The sequence below is a fragment of the Talpa occidentalis genome, unplaced genomic scaffold (assembly GCF_014898055.3).
Source record: "Talpa occidentalis isolate TD23 unplaced genomic scaffold, MPIMG_talOcc4v2.1 talOcc4.6, whole genome shotgun sequence".
NCBI classification, from domain to species: domain Eukaryota; kingdom Metazoa; phylum Chordata; class Mammalia; order Eulipotyphla; family Talpidae; genus Talpa; species Talpa occidentalis.
In genome coordinates this window covers 118,244,689-118,261,958 of record NW_023604972.1, presented here as the reverse complement: position 1 = coordinate 118,261,958, position 17,270 = coordinate 118,244,689, and the positions used below count along the sequence as shown (strand labels likewise).

Below are 17,270 nucleotides of genomic sequence, written 5' to 3'. Positions count from 1 at the left end.
TCTATCTGCTTCTTTAACAATAAGCACGATCTGACCTAACACTGCCTTGAGGGTCTTGGCAGTGCACACACCTGTGCCCGCGTGACCAAGCTCTTAACATCCCACGCTGCCATACTACGAGCACCACACTGGCAAGGGAAGCAAGCAAGGCTGAAATGTCAGTGAACTCTTTGTGCAAATAATAAAAGCATTGAAGGTTCTCCATTTAATTTTAAATTTTATTCCACAAGCTTTGACATGAAATTCTTATATTCATTAATTTTCGGGTAATTTGTCATTTTAGTTTTGATTTCTTTTTTGATTCAGTGCCCTACAGGGAAAGACTGTGTGATAGAATTTATGGGTTTGCTAACCTTTAACAAAGAAGTAAAACACATTTTGAAGTGTAATTTGAATAATGTGATTTTCACCTTAGGGTTGACTTTAGAAGCTAACCCTCATAAAATAACTCCCTGCATTTCAAAACCTTTAGATTACCAGAAGCTCAATTATTTAATGTAGATTCCTAAGACTTATAACCATTTAGAAGCTTGACATGGATACAAAAATTTTGAAATTATATTGCCTCTCAACTATTTAGTTTTCTAAGTATTCCCATAATATCATAACACTTCAGAAATGCATAAATCCGTAGCTTGCCAGGTACACCTTTCCAGTCAGCTTCCCTTAGGATTTAGTGAGTCTAAGGTCTTAGCCTAGTGGATTAACCCTGCACTCCCCAATAAAGTAGACCAGACACATGTTACTGTAGACATTTGAGTTACATAATATTAAAATTCAGTTCTTCAGTCACACTAGCCACATGTTGAGTATGTGTGCTCAAATGGCACACGTGGCTAGTGCCACCATGTTGTACAAAGCACACACGGGACATTTCCAACATCACAGCACATGCAAGACTTGGGTAACACCGAATTAGACTGAACTAAAAGAGTAATTTGTGTAAGAGCAAAATTTGCTAGTATTCAAGCTAACACTAGAATTCAGGGCTTCTAAATTCTATTCTTACTTACTTTCTAATAACTCACTCTGTCCCCAAAAACAAATAAATGAATTTAGGAATTTGTATACAAGCAGCAACAAGCTCAATCTAAAATAAAATGATCTTATTTCCATGCAAAGTTTAGCCACCAGGCAAAGCTAGTAAATCCCCTGTCCAAACCTTTGAAATTTGAAGGGGGAAAAAATTATTTTTCTAAAAAATTACCAAATCATAAAAGAAATGAAGACTGACATTACATATTACCTAGAAATCAACTAAAATAACTTTATGTAAAAGATTATAGAAATTAAAACTATTCTCAAAAAATGTAGCACCCTAAATATTTTATTATTAGATGAGAAAGATGAAAAACAAAGTAGCCATTCAATTTCTCAATCTGGAACCGGTATAATATAAAACAGGATAATTAATAAAGGCCAAAATTAATAAATACTTCTTCAAATAGACTCCGTTAACCTAAAAATAGAAAAATGTCTTGCAAGCCTAATTAAGAGTGAAAAACATCTATAGATCTAGGAATAAAAAGTAGATAACAGTTTTTTTTAAAAGATTAATAACACTGAACAAGAGCAAAGCACAGCAAAAGCAATTCTCATATTCTGTGAAAAAGATACTAGTCACCAGAGAGAAGGGGGAAAGAAAGGACCTCTGCACTGTGGCCCTAATGCAGGGGAAATGAAGCATGATAAATTTACTAACAGTAAGCAAAAAGCCAAAATTAACAGGCAACTATAAATCAGAGACATCCAGCAGGGGAGGTGGAGGGAGAGGGATCAAAACAGAGGAGGGAAGAGCAAGGGACTATGATGACGGTGCACGGGAGAGTTGTGGTGGGACGTTTACTGGGACTACACGTGAGAGGAGAAAGCAAACACTGTACAAAAATGAACAATGATGTAAAATATATATAAAAGTTATTTAAAAAAAAACCTATCCCATTCATCACATTTTTAAAATGAAGGGTTGAGGTCTAGAAAGGCAAGCGATTTCACCAAAACACAGAGCTGCTTCTACGTGTACTTGAAAGGAAAATGGAAGTAACTCAGGATGTTTTATTTCATAAGTCAATTCTCCTCAGATTGTGGAGACAGCATCTCTCTAAAACCGCAAGACAGAAGACTGAGTTCTAGCTACCAACTAATTGTGTGACCTGGCTCAACTCACTTCATTTCCCCTCTATCAGTAAAGTTAGGGTGTTCCATGGCTGCATGACACTAAATTATATTCTTAATTTCTTAGCCTTGATGGGAAAATAGAACTTAGGGTTTATAAAAGGAATCCTTATCATTCAGAGATAATGCTAATACATTTATGGATAGGATGATATGATGGGTGGGATTTGCTTCATAATAAATCTAGGGAGTCTGGGGAAGTGAACAGAGTGTAGATGAAATAAGACAGGCCATAAATAGACACCTGTCTGAGCTGGATATATGCATGTTACTAGTCTATTTTTTTAAGTACTTGACATGTTCCCTAATTAAAAATTCTTCGTTAATGTAAGTGCTGATCAAAAATTATCCTGAAGCCAAAAGAGGAAAGTAAGAAATAAAGATTTTACCAACTAGAAATGCCGCGTTCAGTCACTTAATAGTTCTCAAGACTCAGCCTGTAGTGGCCGCATCACATGGTCCTCAGCCCTTCAGCTCCATTCCCTGCTAAGTCATATCAGCAGCACCATTATTTATGAAATTACTAATAATGGGTTTTAAAGAGACTTCATCTATCATTTTTAATGTTTCCTCTCCTCCTTTTAAGTGGGCAGTTTAATGAGAAGGGGTTCTTGCACTCATACAAAGACATCATTAGCCAAAGAGATATTTATTGAAAACATCAAACTCACTCACTGCTCACTCTTTATAAAGGGACAAATAATGGGGAGAGAGGGGAAGAGGAAAGGAAGGAGAGAGGGTGGGAGATTGATTGAGATTGACTGATAGACAGAGTAGGGGAAAGAGACAGAGACTGAGTCAAAAAACAGATGACCAAACGCCCAATTCTATGCACAGAAGCCTGTCTTCTCACACCCAAGGAGATGGAGAACAAGGATCAAATTCTTGCAAGAGTTGCACGGAGGCTACGTAGCTCCATCGTTTGGAATCAATTAGATGCCTCACTCATTTTTCCTTCAACCTCTGTTTGGATACGTCTGAATTCAGTGACGCGTCAAAAATCTTAGCACTAAGCAGTTGTTCACAAACACATTATATAAAATCCAGCAAGGAGTAAAATATTTCCTTTTCACTAGAGCAATAATAGTCAGGCAGCAATCAAAAGATACTTTACAAGACTGCTGAAAATTGAGATATTTCAAAAAAAAACAATTTCATATTCTCATGTCCTTTTGCCTGCCTACAGGATTGATAACTGCGCGAGACAGAGGCTAGTAAGTCAACTGACTTGCTAGTCAATTTGCTATTGTTCTTTTCTGATCTTAATTTTATTTTTTTATCTTAATTTTAATCTTTCCTTTAATTCTATGTAGCAGTCATTCCCTTTGCAGTGCTTCTCATATTTCTGCAGTTAGGTTTCAATGCTTCCCACTGAAGTACCAATGAAAGCCAATTTTATAAAAATACTGGTAAAGGACCTGAACTATTCCAAAGAACTCCTCAAATGGTAGACTATAAGAAATGGGTAAATAAATAAAACACTACATACATGAAGTTTATGCTGATGATATGTGATTTGGCAGTTGGAGACTTTAGAATTTGAATTAGTTTTTAAAAAATGATAAGATGCAGAGGAAAGAATATGCAAATAGGTCAATGCAATGCCGTCAGACACTCCCAACTTAAATTAGCATCGTTTATAAAGCATGAGTCCTTTCAATTGCAACAGACCTTGATCCACACCAAAAAAAACAACAGTTTCTTTATCAAGTTTACAGAAAATACTGTAAGGATATTTTAGTAATTTTCGCGTAGTTTTGCTTTCATCATTAAAGGTGTTTGCTAAATACTCCCCGTGAGCCTTGTGGCAAAATGCAGAACTCATAAGAACAACAGACACTTGTGGCCAAACCCCCATTTCATCACTTGCTATGTATATAAACGTGAATAGTTAATTCTCTTAGTCTGAGTTTCTTCATCTGAAAAATCAGGGATGGTTATATTTCAGTCAGCGCTCTGTAAGGATTAAATGACAATAAATAAATAGCACAGTATGTGGCCAATGGCATGTGATTAGTTATTACTTCCTTGTAAAAATATTAGATTCATAATTTACTTGTGACTTCTAAACCTTAATCATAACTTTTAGTCACCAACAGGATCCTCAAAGTAAGAGGAATTTTCCTTATAAATTAATACAACAGCTATGTTAGTTTATAAATATACTTTCAGTCTGCAAAATGATTGGATGTAAATTATAAAACTAAGGATTAGTTTTCAGCATAATGTTTTCCAGATAGTCATAGAGTATTTTTGGATAACCAAATATAGTATTCCAAGTCAAGAACAACAATAAACAGCTTATGTCTCTAATAACACCCTAAATTCACTAAGTTGTCTTTAAAAAAAAAAAAAGGTATGCTCCTTTGATAAATCACAGTTCGAGAGGGAATCATTCATTTCTCTTGGACATCCGGCCAGCATCCTGTCTCTAATTGGCACAAGAAGTAAAGGCCCGTCCATTGGGTCAGTGCAGTCTTCATTCCTTCACAGAACAAACAGGGCTTGGCGAGGTGCTTTCATGGTCATCTCCACTGTCTCGGGCAGCTGGGCAAGAGGACAGGTCCAAGGATCTCACCCTGATGTACAGGAAGCACAGACAGATGACAGCTTTGCAGGAACAAGGGCTTGGCCGAATCATCCCACAGGAGAGCACCTCTGACAGCAAGGGAACTGCAGGCCCCAAATCCAAAGTGACTAACAATCGAACCGAAGGCTGGACTGGTGTTCAGATATGAGAGTTATGAAATACCAAGACGTGAGATGTGTCAGAAGCAGAATTTACAGAGAAAAGGGTCAAAAACAAGTTCTAAAACTCTTGGGACCCTTGGCAAGATCAAGGAGCATAGTACAGAGAGAGCAGAAGATTGTGAATGAAGGACTTTGAAGAAAAGTGATGGGTGACCCTACCCACGCACCCAGGAACCAAGAAGGGCCCCTCCATGACATCTGAGAGCCTGAATGGCAGATTCACAGCTGGGGGTGGCCTGCCCAACTTCCCCTTGCGAAAGCTGAATGGCAGCTTTGAGGTAGCCAGGACACACCACTAAAGACGAGACAAGGATGTGTGAGGGCTTCTTAGCTGTGGACCCCATGGGAGAGGGTCAGCCTAAAGATGCGTCATGTTTTCTCAACAGGATACCCCGGAAAGAAGAGGCAACCCCACCAGAGACAGTCCAGAAGTAATGTGGAGAGCAGGAGAACCAGGGGCTGCTAGGGAAGCTTTCAACCACCACCCCTCAGAGCAGAAGCTGCTGATGTAGGTCAGAGGGGACTCCCAAGACCACAGGCAAACACAGAGTAATAAGGGATCCATTTAAACATCTAAAGGACGGGGAAGCAGCAAGCCAACTCACAGCACTGTCCATCACTAGCCAAGGGAGCACTTGGAGGTCCTATTTCCTTGCTTTCCCTTTCTTCTTGGCGTCGACACTAGCAGGTGCCAAGCAGGGAGTGGGCAGCGGGAGAATGGAGAGAAAGAGCAGGAGAACAGCACACAACCATCCCCAAATGCAGGCGACCTGCCCATCTGTGGCCGGGGTACAGCAGTGAGAGCTCAGCGACACATTGTTTTGGGTTATTTTGTTGTTGTTGCTGTTGTTGTTTTAATTTTTTTATTTTATATATTTTTTTACATCATTCTTCATTTTTGTACAGTGTATGCCTTTTCCTCTCAGGTGCAGTCCCCATGAAATTCCCGCCACCAATTCACCCCGGGAACCAGCACCATAGTCCCTTGTGCTCTGCCCTCCCCTGTTTTGATCCTTCTCCCTCCTCCTCCCCTGCAGAATGTCTCTGATTTGTAGTTGTCTGTTGATTTTGATTTTTAATTTATTATAATTACTTTTTCCCCCCGGTTCGCCTATTTGGTTCCTCTGCATTCCTCCTATATATGGAAGCCCTGTTCCTAGTTTGGACTAGACTCTTTAATTCCTGAACTAAAATTGATTTTGTGAATTAAAGTGACCTAATGAAAGCTCATTACCTGAGAATGAGCTACAATGTCATGCAGAGAAAAAGCTTCCTTAACTGAATAAAGTTAAAGACAGCACAGCAGATAAAAATGCTGTTTTTTATTTCATTCCCCCATGTGAGGCTTTTTACAACATATTGGATATAGAAAACACTCTCTCTCTCTCTCTCTCTCTCTCTCTCTCTCTCTCTCACACACACACACACACACACACACACAATAATACAATAAAGTAATAGACAAGAAAAAAGGCTGATACCAGTGTTAGTAACAGAATAGAAATAGTGTGAGTGTGAACTGAGGTAATTTTTCTGGACAGTAATTCAATATATATCAAAAACCTTAAAAAACTGAACAACAGGGGCCTCCCTGGTGGTGCAAGGGGGTAAGTCTCAGCACTATGAGGCTATTCGCAGCCACTGCAGCAGGAGTTGAATCCCTAGCCAGGAAGGTGACCCACATGGCACAGCAGACCTCTCCTTTCTCACCTGCTGCTCCCCTCAGCAGTATATTTCAGTCAGTCTGCCTGTTCTGCCCCCCACTCTGTCTCTGATGAATCCTCTCACTCCCATGCACCTCTGGCCTGTACCCCAGCTCTTGTATGTATAAAAAAATAAATCCTGTAAAAAAAAAAAAAAACAACTGAGCAACATATTCTATTTCTAGGGAGTTATACTAAGAAAATCACCCAAGAAATCTATGAAGACATAGCTTCAAAAATATAGTGGTAATAAGCAGGTAGAGAATCAGACAAAATACAGCAAAGCGTAGCTTTGAGCCATTAGACAAAAGGCAGCGCAGGGCTGCACAGGACTCTGATCTCTGCGAGAAAAGCAGCCCATGGAGTGGGCTCACTGACTGCCTAAAGAGCTCACAGGCTGCAGGGCAGGGAGGGATCCCAGGTGGATTCCAGGGGTCTTGTGGGTCTCAGAGAGCCAACTGAACTAGAATACCAGAATTTGACTTGATATCTTAAAAAATCAGAAGTCACTACACAGAGAGGCTAAGGAGATTTGCAAAGGGTTCACCGGAGTCTTTGGCAAAGCAGTGAGGTGCACAGGTGTGGAAGGCAGTCATCCAGAGTCAAGGAAAGAGGAACTAGGAAGTGTTAGCAACCTGCTCAGGCCAAGCCTGAGAACAGCTCACATTTCTATTCTTCTTTGCCTTAATAGCACCTCGTGTTTCAATCCTCCCCGCGTCAAAGGAGAGGGCCCTTGACCGTGGGTTCCTCAGGGACGGCAGCCCTGCCCAACAGGCCCTGAAAGCACGTTGCACGCATTCAACAGCCAGCTCCCGTAGCTAATCATACGCATACACGTCTGCTTTCCCTCAAAGTCCATAATCTATGGCAGCTGTTCTCCAAAAATAGCCACTAGGAGGCCAGAGCAGTCTTGAATGCAGATTCAACAGCCAGCATTTCTGTCCACATTTCCGCAGCTCACCTGCGCCTTTACCATCTCCACCATAACCAGGAATGCAAAGGGGCCAAAGACTGTCAATTTTCCTTCTTCAAAAGTTCAGGGCAGAATTTTTAAAAATCTGTGCATAGGATCTATGCTGCATACTAAGAAGCTATTAAAGGATAAGACAAATAGCATCCACACTATTTGTCTGCCTTAAAAGCTTAATGTTTATTATAATCTGACATTGTATTGATTGATGGGATGCCACGATGCAGAGAAACTCAAGACTTTACAACCACTGAAAGATTATTAAACTCAGTAAAAAGATAAAAGTAAATGAAAAATGATACAATAAATCTGAACTTTTCAGCTTCTTGGCTGCCAAATATTGTAATAAAAATATATCCCAAACTTTATAAATCAACATAAATCTTTGAGACAAATAGAAATAGAACACACACTAAAAGTATATAATAAGGAGGCAAGGCTGTATCTTATCTACAGCCAGTGAGAGCAAGAAGTGTGCTCTCAAAGGGTTTAATTTTTGGTACCTGAACACAAACAGAATAAATAGGTTATGTTATTTACTGTGAGATTTAGTCTTGCTTATGCCAGTGTATTTTAAGACAGATATTACCTCTTTAATGTTAGGCAACAGAGCACTGAAGAAGATAAAAATATTAGCCACTATTTATGGAGTGCTTTTAGTATTCACTATTCATTTTCTTCTCACTTAATCCTAACAAAAATATGTACTCCAGATTGTATAATTTATAAGGGGTAGAGCTGAAATGCAAATTGGAGGTCTTCCAAACTAAAGCTCACGGTCTTGACGCTCAAGTATCCTGCATCCAAATGAATCAAAACACACACAGTGAATCATATAGGAAGAAGTCTGGAAGTGATTATCAGTACTAAAGGAACAAAGATGTGCAAATTCAAAATGACACTACCAACTTCCAGTACAAAAATAGGGGATCCAAACATATAAACACTTTTGATGCTTAATTTTTCTCAGTGTTTCTTCCAAACTCCAGAGTTGCCCACTGCTGCCCCACTAGGTCCATTCCTTTGGAAACTCATGAGTTTCAAACTGTTTAAAGAAACTATAAAATAAAATACACTGATAGTTTAGTCATTCACATAATATCCCCAACTTCTCCTTCTTAACTTATCAAATAATAACACAGTTTCATAGCATTTACTACATGACAAGCTCTGTGCACCTATAAAATTGGTACAATTATATCACTGCCATTTTACAGATGAGGAGACATAGGCTCCACAAAGTGACGAAAAGCATTTCAATTCAGGTATGTCTCTGAGACATACCTATGAAAGCCAGATGGGACCCCTGAAATCATCTGGTCTCAGACCCTCTGCTTTTAGATGAGCATGCTTTGACCCAAGAGCATAAGTACCATGTTCAAGGTCACATCTTGATGACTGGTTGAGTCAGGGCTAAAACCCAAGGCTTGCTTTCCATGCTCCTTCTACTATTCCATAAGTCCTTTCCTCAGAGATTTGAATAGAAAAACATGCTGAATTCTACATAAATAAGTATTCCCATAAACTGTTGCCCTGACTCTGCACCATGCTCCATGCTCAGGAAACACTCTTTGATTTCTCGAACTTCATGAGCTCCCAACTCTCACAACTACGGCAAATTTAGAATGATAGACATTTTAAAACTAAAATAATACAATCCATAATTTTCTAACAGTTCTTTCTTTGAATGGGTTAACGATATTTCCTCTTACATTCTAAATTTGATTTATGATCAATCATTCTTTAATACTAGTTCTCCAACTCGATTATATATTGTAATCACCAGGCTTGTTTTCAAAATGCCCATTGCCCAGACCACATCCCAGATGAATTAAATTGGGAACTCTGTAACCGAGGTCCCAGATATCAAGTTGTAACTCCTAGGTGATTCCAATATGCAGGCAACTTTGAGAACCAGGCCTTTTAAATATTATTTCAGAAGGTATTGGAGTGAAAGAAAAAAACTAACATTCTTTCTAATATTATTAACAACCACCTATTAATCTACCTCCTCACAAAATTAATGGGGAAAAAATCTAAAGGTTCTAAAAATGTGTTTTTTAAAAATACTACTGTCAAATCATTGAACACCAACCTGTTACTGAATCAAATTCCTTTTACCTAGTGCCATAGGGACACACTGACTAACCTGAGTTACTAGACAAAATGAGTTCATGTTCATAGACAAGCATTCAGTGTGGTTTCGGTACACATTTCAGAAAGCAACAAACTGGGACCTTAAGAACCACATTCATAAACTCATTGACTGACTACAATCCCTTTTCCAATGCTGAGTATTAAAGAGGTTTCTTCCTTGATTCAAGTCATATGTAAATGGGAACATGTTTTGTTTGTTTGTTTGTTTGTTTTTGGTTTCTCCTCATTTTTTTTAATTTTATTTTTATATTCCCTATACAATTGCAACCCCCTTATTTTGACCCCAATCCTTCCCCTCCCCGCCCCCTACCCCCCATAGAGTGTCTCTGGTTCATAGTTGTTTGTTGATTTTGATTTTCACTTTCTTATAGTTATTCATTTTCCTGGTCCTTTATTTAAGTTTTCTAGATTCCTGCTATGAGTGAGACCATCCGGTATTTTTATTTTTCTTTCTGACTTATTTCACTGAGCATGATCAATGGGAACATGTTTAAGCCCCATAAGCTCTATATTCTACAATAAGAGACAAAATGATTGATTACTTGTGGGGTCACATGACTGATTAAGGAGGGATTTTAATTATTTGGGTGAATAAGAAAATAATACAATTAACCTAAAATTAATGAGCATGTTAATTATTCTTTTAGTTATGAAAAATATTTGTATTTCTAACTTGTATCATAATACAATTGACTCCTTTACTTTTTTTTTTAACCTTCCCAACTGTCTATTGCTCCATGGGAAATTCTGCTTTGACCTGATCTTATTTTTCACCCCAACTACCAAGGAAAGCAGCAATGCTGGGTATTTCTTAGTGACTGCTTAGTTAAAGTGTGATTCAAAATAATGAATCTGACCCACGTTTGATTCAGAAGACACGTGTCACTTACAGGTATCATCCAGTTAGCCAGGTCACCATACTTGGACACCTGCATCGCTCCCAGCATTGTTAGGTCAACGTGTCCCCTGAGAAAAAGAAAGAGGAAATCTAAAGCAAATTGTACAAGCTTTATGTCCCAACTAGCTGAAATCGCCAGCAATTTAAATATAGAATTCTATATCTCCAAAATACATTTGTTTTCTCCCCCCCACACACATCTGATTTCCAGACAAATCCAAGCTGATGTAGAGAAGTAACCATTAAGAAATCTCTTTAAAAATTATAGCCTATATTGTTTTCAAAAACACATTAAAAACAGGTGTGTGCAGACAGTGAGCTTGTTTCCTTTGGTGAGGGAGAATGTGGCTCACTCTGAAGACAGATTCTGGCTAGAATATTAATACGTGGTTTACAGAAAATGTTAGGATCCTCAGGAGGAACCTTGAAAGTGTACTTCAGTATAGTTGGCGCTCAGATATAGATTATGGTTTGAAGGTTCTTCTAATAATAGCATGCTGGACTTTGCAAAGCCCAACACCCTAGGTGAATCACTGCACATCTTGGCACAGCTAAACCAACCCCTGGGAGTTTTCTGGCTGGGAAACGTGACTGTGTTGGAGTCTTGCTAACACACTCCAGGGATGACTCAGCTCATTCCACACCTCGTGGAACACGAGGCGCCCGTTATTACATACCCTCTAATCATGGCGAATGATTCATCACTGGAGAAATAAGAGGCTCCTGGAAGAACAGTAACTGTTTCCTTGCCTAAACATGCATGCACACACACACAGGGAAGAAAAGGAAAGAGAAAGCTGTTAGAGTTCTAAGAGTATCATGGTAAAGAGAGCGGTCCATACCTCTTCTGTTTCCTCAAGAACTAAGACTCCCTTAGTAAAGTCTTAGTAACTAAAACTCCCTTTTAGTAAAGACTCCCTATACCAAAATGCAATGCCAGTGGGGGTACAGGGAACACAATGGGAACTGCCCACCCTGTGAAGAGGAGCATTTGGTCATGAAAATTGTTCAAATTTGCCCTTGCATGGTGATAATGTAACAGGGTGGACCCCAGAAAAAGGAAGGTTCCAGGTTCCCAGCCCCACCCAAGGGAGGGTGGAGCTAAGCAGGGAGGAGAAGCTCTCTCTCAGACACAGAAGCATCGAAGGGATCTGATCAAGCCCACCTGTGCCTTGCAGCTGTAGTCTCAGCTTCTCAAGTCCTGCCTGAAGGCTACCGTCCCACCAATATCCCCCTCCATTTGAGCTTGAGTATAGAGAAGACTATTTATATCATGCTGAAATAGTTACTCCCCTAAAGAGTTTGATTCTAAACAAAGGGAACATTTTCACATCTTTCAAACTACAGGAACACTGAAAAGCTTTGGAAAATTCTTTCTGACAAGGTTAGTAGGGCTTTTTAGACAGCACATAAGATGTGGAGGATTAAATGAAATAATGCATGTAAAGTCCTTATTCTAATGCCTGGCACAGAGAAAGGTCTCTCAAAACATGAATTTTTATTGTTGTCATTGTTATTATTCCTCACTCCAAACCTACTTATAAAAGAGACAATGCTGTTGCCCCTCTAAGGAAATGCCACAGGAACAAGCGCTAGTTCCGTGATGGGATTATACAGCCAGCCTGCAACTCCAGCTTCAGGTTAAGGATAATACAAGTGAACCTTATCTTAACACAAGTTCTGTGTCCAGCAAATCCAGCTCCTCACAAGTGTTGTGAGGTGGCTATGCAAAGAGGAAGAATCTGCATGATAAAAAAAAGAAGAAAAAAATCTCAGCTTTTTGTTCCCTGCCTGCTAAATCACAGCACAACCTCTGCTGTCTGAGAGCACATAGTGGGTGTCAGTCACCACATTACAGGAAACTCTGAGCTGGGAGAGCTTCAGCCCATTGAAAGCCACTGCTCTACAGGCACAAGGCAAGGGCCAGAGAAAGTTACAAGTTATGACATTGACAAGGTTTCAATCCAAGGTAAGTCATTCAAAATAAGAAAATGTTATTAAAAAATAGAAGGGGGCCTCCCTGGTGGCGCAAGGGTTAAGACGCAACCTATGAAGTAGTCCATGGCCACTGCAGCATGAGTTGGATTCCCAGACAGCCAGGGAGCAGCCCACATGGAGCAACAGACCTCTCCTGACTCGTCCGCTGCTCCCCTCATCAGTGTGTTTCAGTCAGTCTGCCTGTTCTGTTCCCCACTCTGGTGAATCCTCTCACCCCCCGCACCTCTGGCCTGTACCCCAGTTCTTGTATGCATAAATAAATAAATCTTTAAAAAAAAATAGAAAAGGGGCCTCCCCAGTGGCACAGCGGGTTGAGCGCAGCGCTGTGAAGCTGTCCGCAGCCTCTGCGGCGCTGGTTCGATTCCCAGCTGGGGAGATTGCCACATGGTGTGACAGATCTCTCCTGTCTCACCCACTGCTCCCCTCAGCAGTATATTTCGGTCCTTCTGCCTGTTCTGCTCCCTGCTCTGTCTCTGGTGGATTCTCTCACCCTCCTGCGCCTCTGGTCTGTACCCCAGTACTTGTGTAAATAAATAAATCTTTAAAAAAAAGAAAAAGAAATAGAAAAGGATGCAAAAGGCACATTACTATGAAAGCTAAAACGACGTTTGTTAGAAATTTCACAATGGCATTGGGTCACTGTAGGTTTGAGCCCAGATCTTTATGAGCCTTCTGAAATGTTCTAGGCACTGCCTTTCGCCCCTTTGAAAAACTCAGGTTATCGGTGGGTGTAACTCAGTGTGTAGAGAAGGCAGGGGGCAGGCTCAGGAGCTATGCATAAGTCCAACCCACCACAATGTGATCTTGAGCTTATACCTCATTTTTCTGGGCCTGAGTTTCCTGTTTTCATTTGAGACTAAATAGCATAATATATATGAAAAGTATGTGTAAACTATAGGGTGCTGTACAAATGATGGTAATTTATTTTTACATAACCATATGAGACAATTATTTAGGAAAAATGGATACTCAGGAATAATTCTATTATTTAAAAATTTTTAAGTTCACTAATTATAACCAGATAGTAACTCTCTATTCACTCCAGGGGATTTCTTGCCAAAATTCTTTCAACTAACACAATGGGCTGATCATTCTGATAACTTCCAAATGTTGGGAGTCACAGAAAGCACTAATGTTAATTCTAGGCTCTCTCGCTCACAGAATTTCTCCCCAATTTACAACTCTAAAAGCTAAAGTGTCATAAATCCTAAAGAGGACTTTGGTGAAAGAGTTATAGAATTATTCATTTGATTTTCAGCTTGACTAGTCATAACTAAAACATTCTTATTTTAAAAAGCGTTGAACATCCAAAGCTCTCCTAACAAAATGGGGAAGAAAGGAGGTGTTACACTCTCAGACCTCAACCTATACTACAAAAAACCAATACAGTAACAGAACAAAAACAGACACACGGAACAATGGAACCGAAGTGAAAGCCCAGAAATAAAACCACACATATATGGTCACCTAATCTATGACAAAGGAGCAAAGAGTATACACTGGAACAAAGAGAGTCGCTTCAATAGATGTTACTGGTAAAACTGGACCACCACTCACAAAAGAATGAAACTAGACTACTATCTCAAGCCATACACAAAAACCAACTCAAAATGGGTAAAAAAAAAAAAACTTGAATGTAAGGCCTGAAACCATAAATTATGTGGAAGAAAACACAGGCAAAACACTCCAGCACATATACCTCAGTAACACCCTTGGTGACTCATCTCCGGAAGCAAGGAAACAAAGGGGAAGATAAACAGTGGGGACTACATCAAAGTGAAAAGCTTCTATACAGTAAAAGACACAGTAACCAAAATGGAGAGACCTCCTACTGACTGGGAGAAAACATTTGCACTCCATACAACTGATAAGGGACTGATTTCAAAAATCTACAAAGAGCTCACATGATTTAACAAAAACACCCAAGTCAAAACGTGGGCAGAAGAGCTAAAAAGACACTTCACCAAAGGGGAAATGCAAGTGGCCCACAGGCATAAGAAAATATGTTCAACATCATTTATCATTAGGGAGATGCAAATCAAAACCACAATGAGATACCACCCCACACTAGTGAGAACGGTTCGTATTAAAAAAACTGGAAACAACATATGCTGGTGAGGATGTGGAGAAAAGGAACCCTCTTACATTGCTGGTGGGAATGCAAACCGGTCCAACCACTTTGGAAAGTTGTATAGAGGTTCCTCAAAACATGAAAAATGGATCTCGCATATGACCCAGTGATTCCAATACAGGAATCTACCTAAAGGATATAAAAACACTAATTTGAAAGGAAACCTGCATGCCTATGTTTACTACAGCACTATTTACAATAGCCAAGTTATGGAAAAACCTAACTTCCCCCAAAACTTATGAATGGATCAAGAAGATGTGCGTGTGGGGTATGTGTGTGTGTATGTATAGACACACATACATATGTATACAAACATACATACAATGGAATACTTCTCAGCAATCAAAAAAGATAAACTCATGCCATTTGCAGCAACATAGATGGAGCTGGAAGGGATTATGCTAAGTGAAGTAAATAAGAAGGAAAAAGAAATATCTAGTGACTTCACTTCTAAGTGGAATATAAGGAAACTGAACAAAGGGTCAGGAAAAAAACAAAACTTACAAGCTGACCATAGATCTGAGGCATACAGCAGGGATGGGGGAGGGAGAGTGGTCAAAACAATGGAGGGAAGAGCACAAGGGCCTGTGGTGACAGATAATGGGTGCTATGGTGGTGGGAGAACTACAGGCAGTACACCTTAGAGGAGAAATCAAATATTATACAAAAATGAACAATGTTGTAAGAAAATGTTGTAAGAAATGTTGTAAGAAAATAAATACATTTTTAAAAAATTCTTTAAGATTATAGGTGTTATTTCACAAATTGAAGTATAAAGCTGGTAGCTTCATTAGGACTGAGCTACCTTTAAGCTCCACGGACTCAAAATACCTACCATTCACAATGTCACTGAAAAGAATGGTTGCTTTTCCAATAAAAGTGGGTTCATTGGGCCTTCCTGATGGCACAAGGGTTTATGTGTCAGCACTGTGAAGCTATGTGCAGCCACTGCAGTTCAATCCCTGACCAGGGAGCTACCCACATAGTACAGCAGACCTCACCTGTCTCACCCGCTTCTCCCCTCAGCAGTGTATTTCAGTCAATCCACCTGTTCTGTTCCCCACTCTGTGTCTGGTGAATCCTCTCACCCCCTGCACCTCTGGCCTGCACCCCAGTTCTCATATGCATAAATAAATCTTTTTTTAAAAAAGTGACGCATGAATCCAATGCTCAAATTTGGAAAATGAAGTTATTCATTTTGCAAATAACTTAACATCATAAATTAATTAAACCAAGCAGCAAATATTTTCACAGATCAATGAGCTATTGCTCAAGGGTACAGCACAATTAAATTACAGCCTTGGTTAAATGTCACTGCTTTATCACAGTGGGCCTCTCAGAGTTGAGTTGTGTTAACTAATTCAACTATTCAACTAGAAGCTGTTTTACTTCCAAAAATTCTAAGTATCAAACAGCAATTCTACTTGGCAGCTGGCCTTTATGTTTGGCTCATATTGCTTCTCTTCTGAGATTTACACATACTATTTTTGAATGTGAAGTAAGAATACTTTTGTGGGGGTAGAGTGAATAGGAATAAAAGAAGGTTGGAGGAAATTAAGCTAGAACAAAATTAGCTTCTTTCAGGCAGCCCCATTATAAGATAACCTTTGCCCCTACATAGAGACTGGATTGCTTTGAGCTTCGCAGTAAGGAAGGCCAAAAGGTCTCACCTGCGTTTGCTCCTCTAGGTTGCTACATGCGACCCTATGTCCCAGTTAAAAAAAGCCTAATAATAAGGGCCTCCCTGGTGGTGCAAGGGGTTAAGACGCAACCTATGAAGCCATCCGCAGCCACTGCAGCACAAGTTTGATCCCCGGCCAGCCAGGGAGCTACCCACACGGCACAGCAGACCTCTCCTGACTCGCTCGCTGCTCCCATCAGCAGTGTAGTTCAGTCAGTCTGCCTGTTCTGTTACCTGCTCTGTCTCCGGTGAATCCTCTCACCCCCCACAACTCTGGCCTGTACCTCAGTTCCTGTATGTATAAATAAAAAAATCTTTTTCAAAAAAAAGCCTAATAATAAAAGGTAAAGCACCCGAATGCAATAACAAAGAAGACAAGGGTAAAGTGCACTCTTCAAAGAAACTGGATTTATCACTCACTTCACTGAGCAGTACTTGGGGGCACAGCATACCCTTTGGAGATTATTTACCCACTCCAATGAAGACAGACGACAGTAAGCAACTCCTATAACAAGAAACCTAGTGCACTGGATCTTTTCTTTTTGCCCCTGGGGATCCCTTCCCAGCCTTCTTGTCCTGAGAAGAAGACCCTTTTCAATGCTGGAATTGGCCAAAGGATGCAGCAGGAGACCCCGCCTCACCCTCACTAAGGTGCTGCACGATGGCCATGTCCCTATACCAGCTTCGTCCTGCAGGTTACAGTTCCTTCGTCCTGCAGGTTACAGTTTTCTACCACTGCCCCATAAGCCCTGTGTGTTATAGTAACTGTCGTCCATCCCCCTTGTCTCTTCCTCCATTCATCTCAT

The 17,270-nt window shown here is 40.0% G+C and overlaps 1 protein-coding gene across 1 annotated transcript in view; it reads right to left on the bottom strand.

Annotated features, from left to right (window-relative positions):
- The window catches only part of OXCT1 (3-oxoacid CoA-transferase 1), a 122,708-nt gene that overhangs the window by 42,075 nt on the left and 63,363 nt on the right, over window positions 1–17,270 (bottom strand). The window contains exons 12-13 of the mRNA XM_037530651.2: window positions 11,332–11,404; window positions 10,647–10,722 (exon numbers count right to left, since the gene is read on the bottom strand). Of these exons, the coding sequence (XP_037386548.1) occupies window positions 10,647–10,722; window positions 11,332–11,404 (149 nt within the window). The remainder of the gene's footprint in view (window positions 1–10,646; window positions 10,723–11,331; window positions 11,405–17,270) is intronic.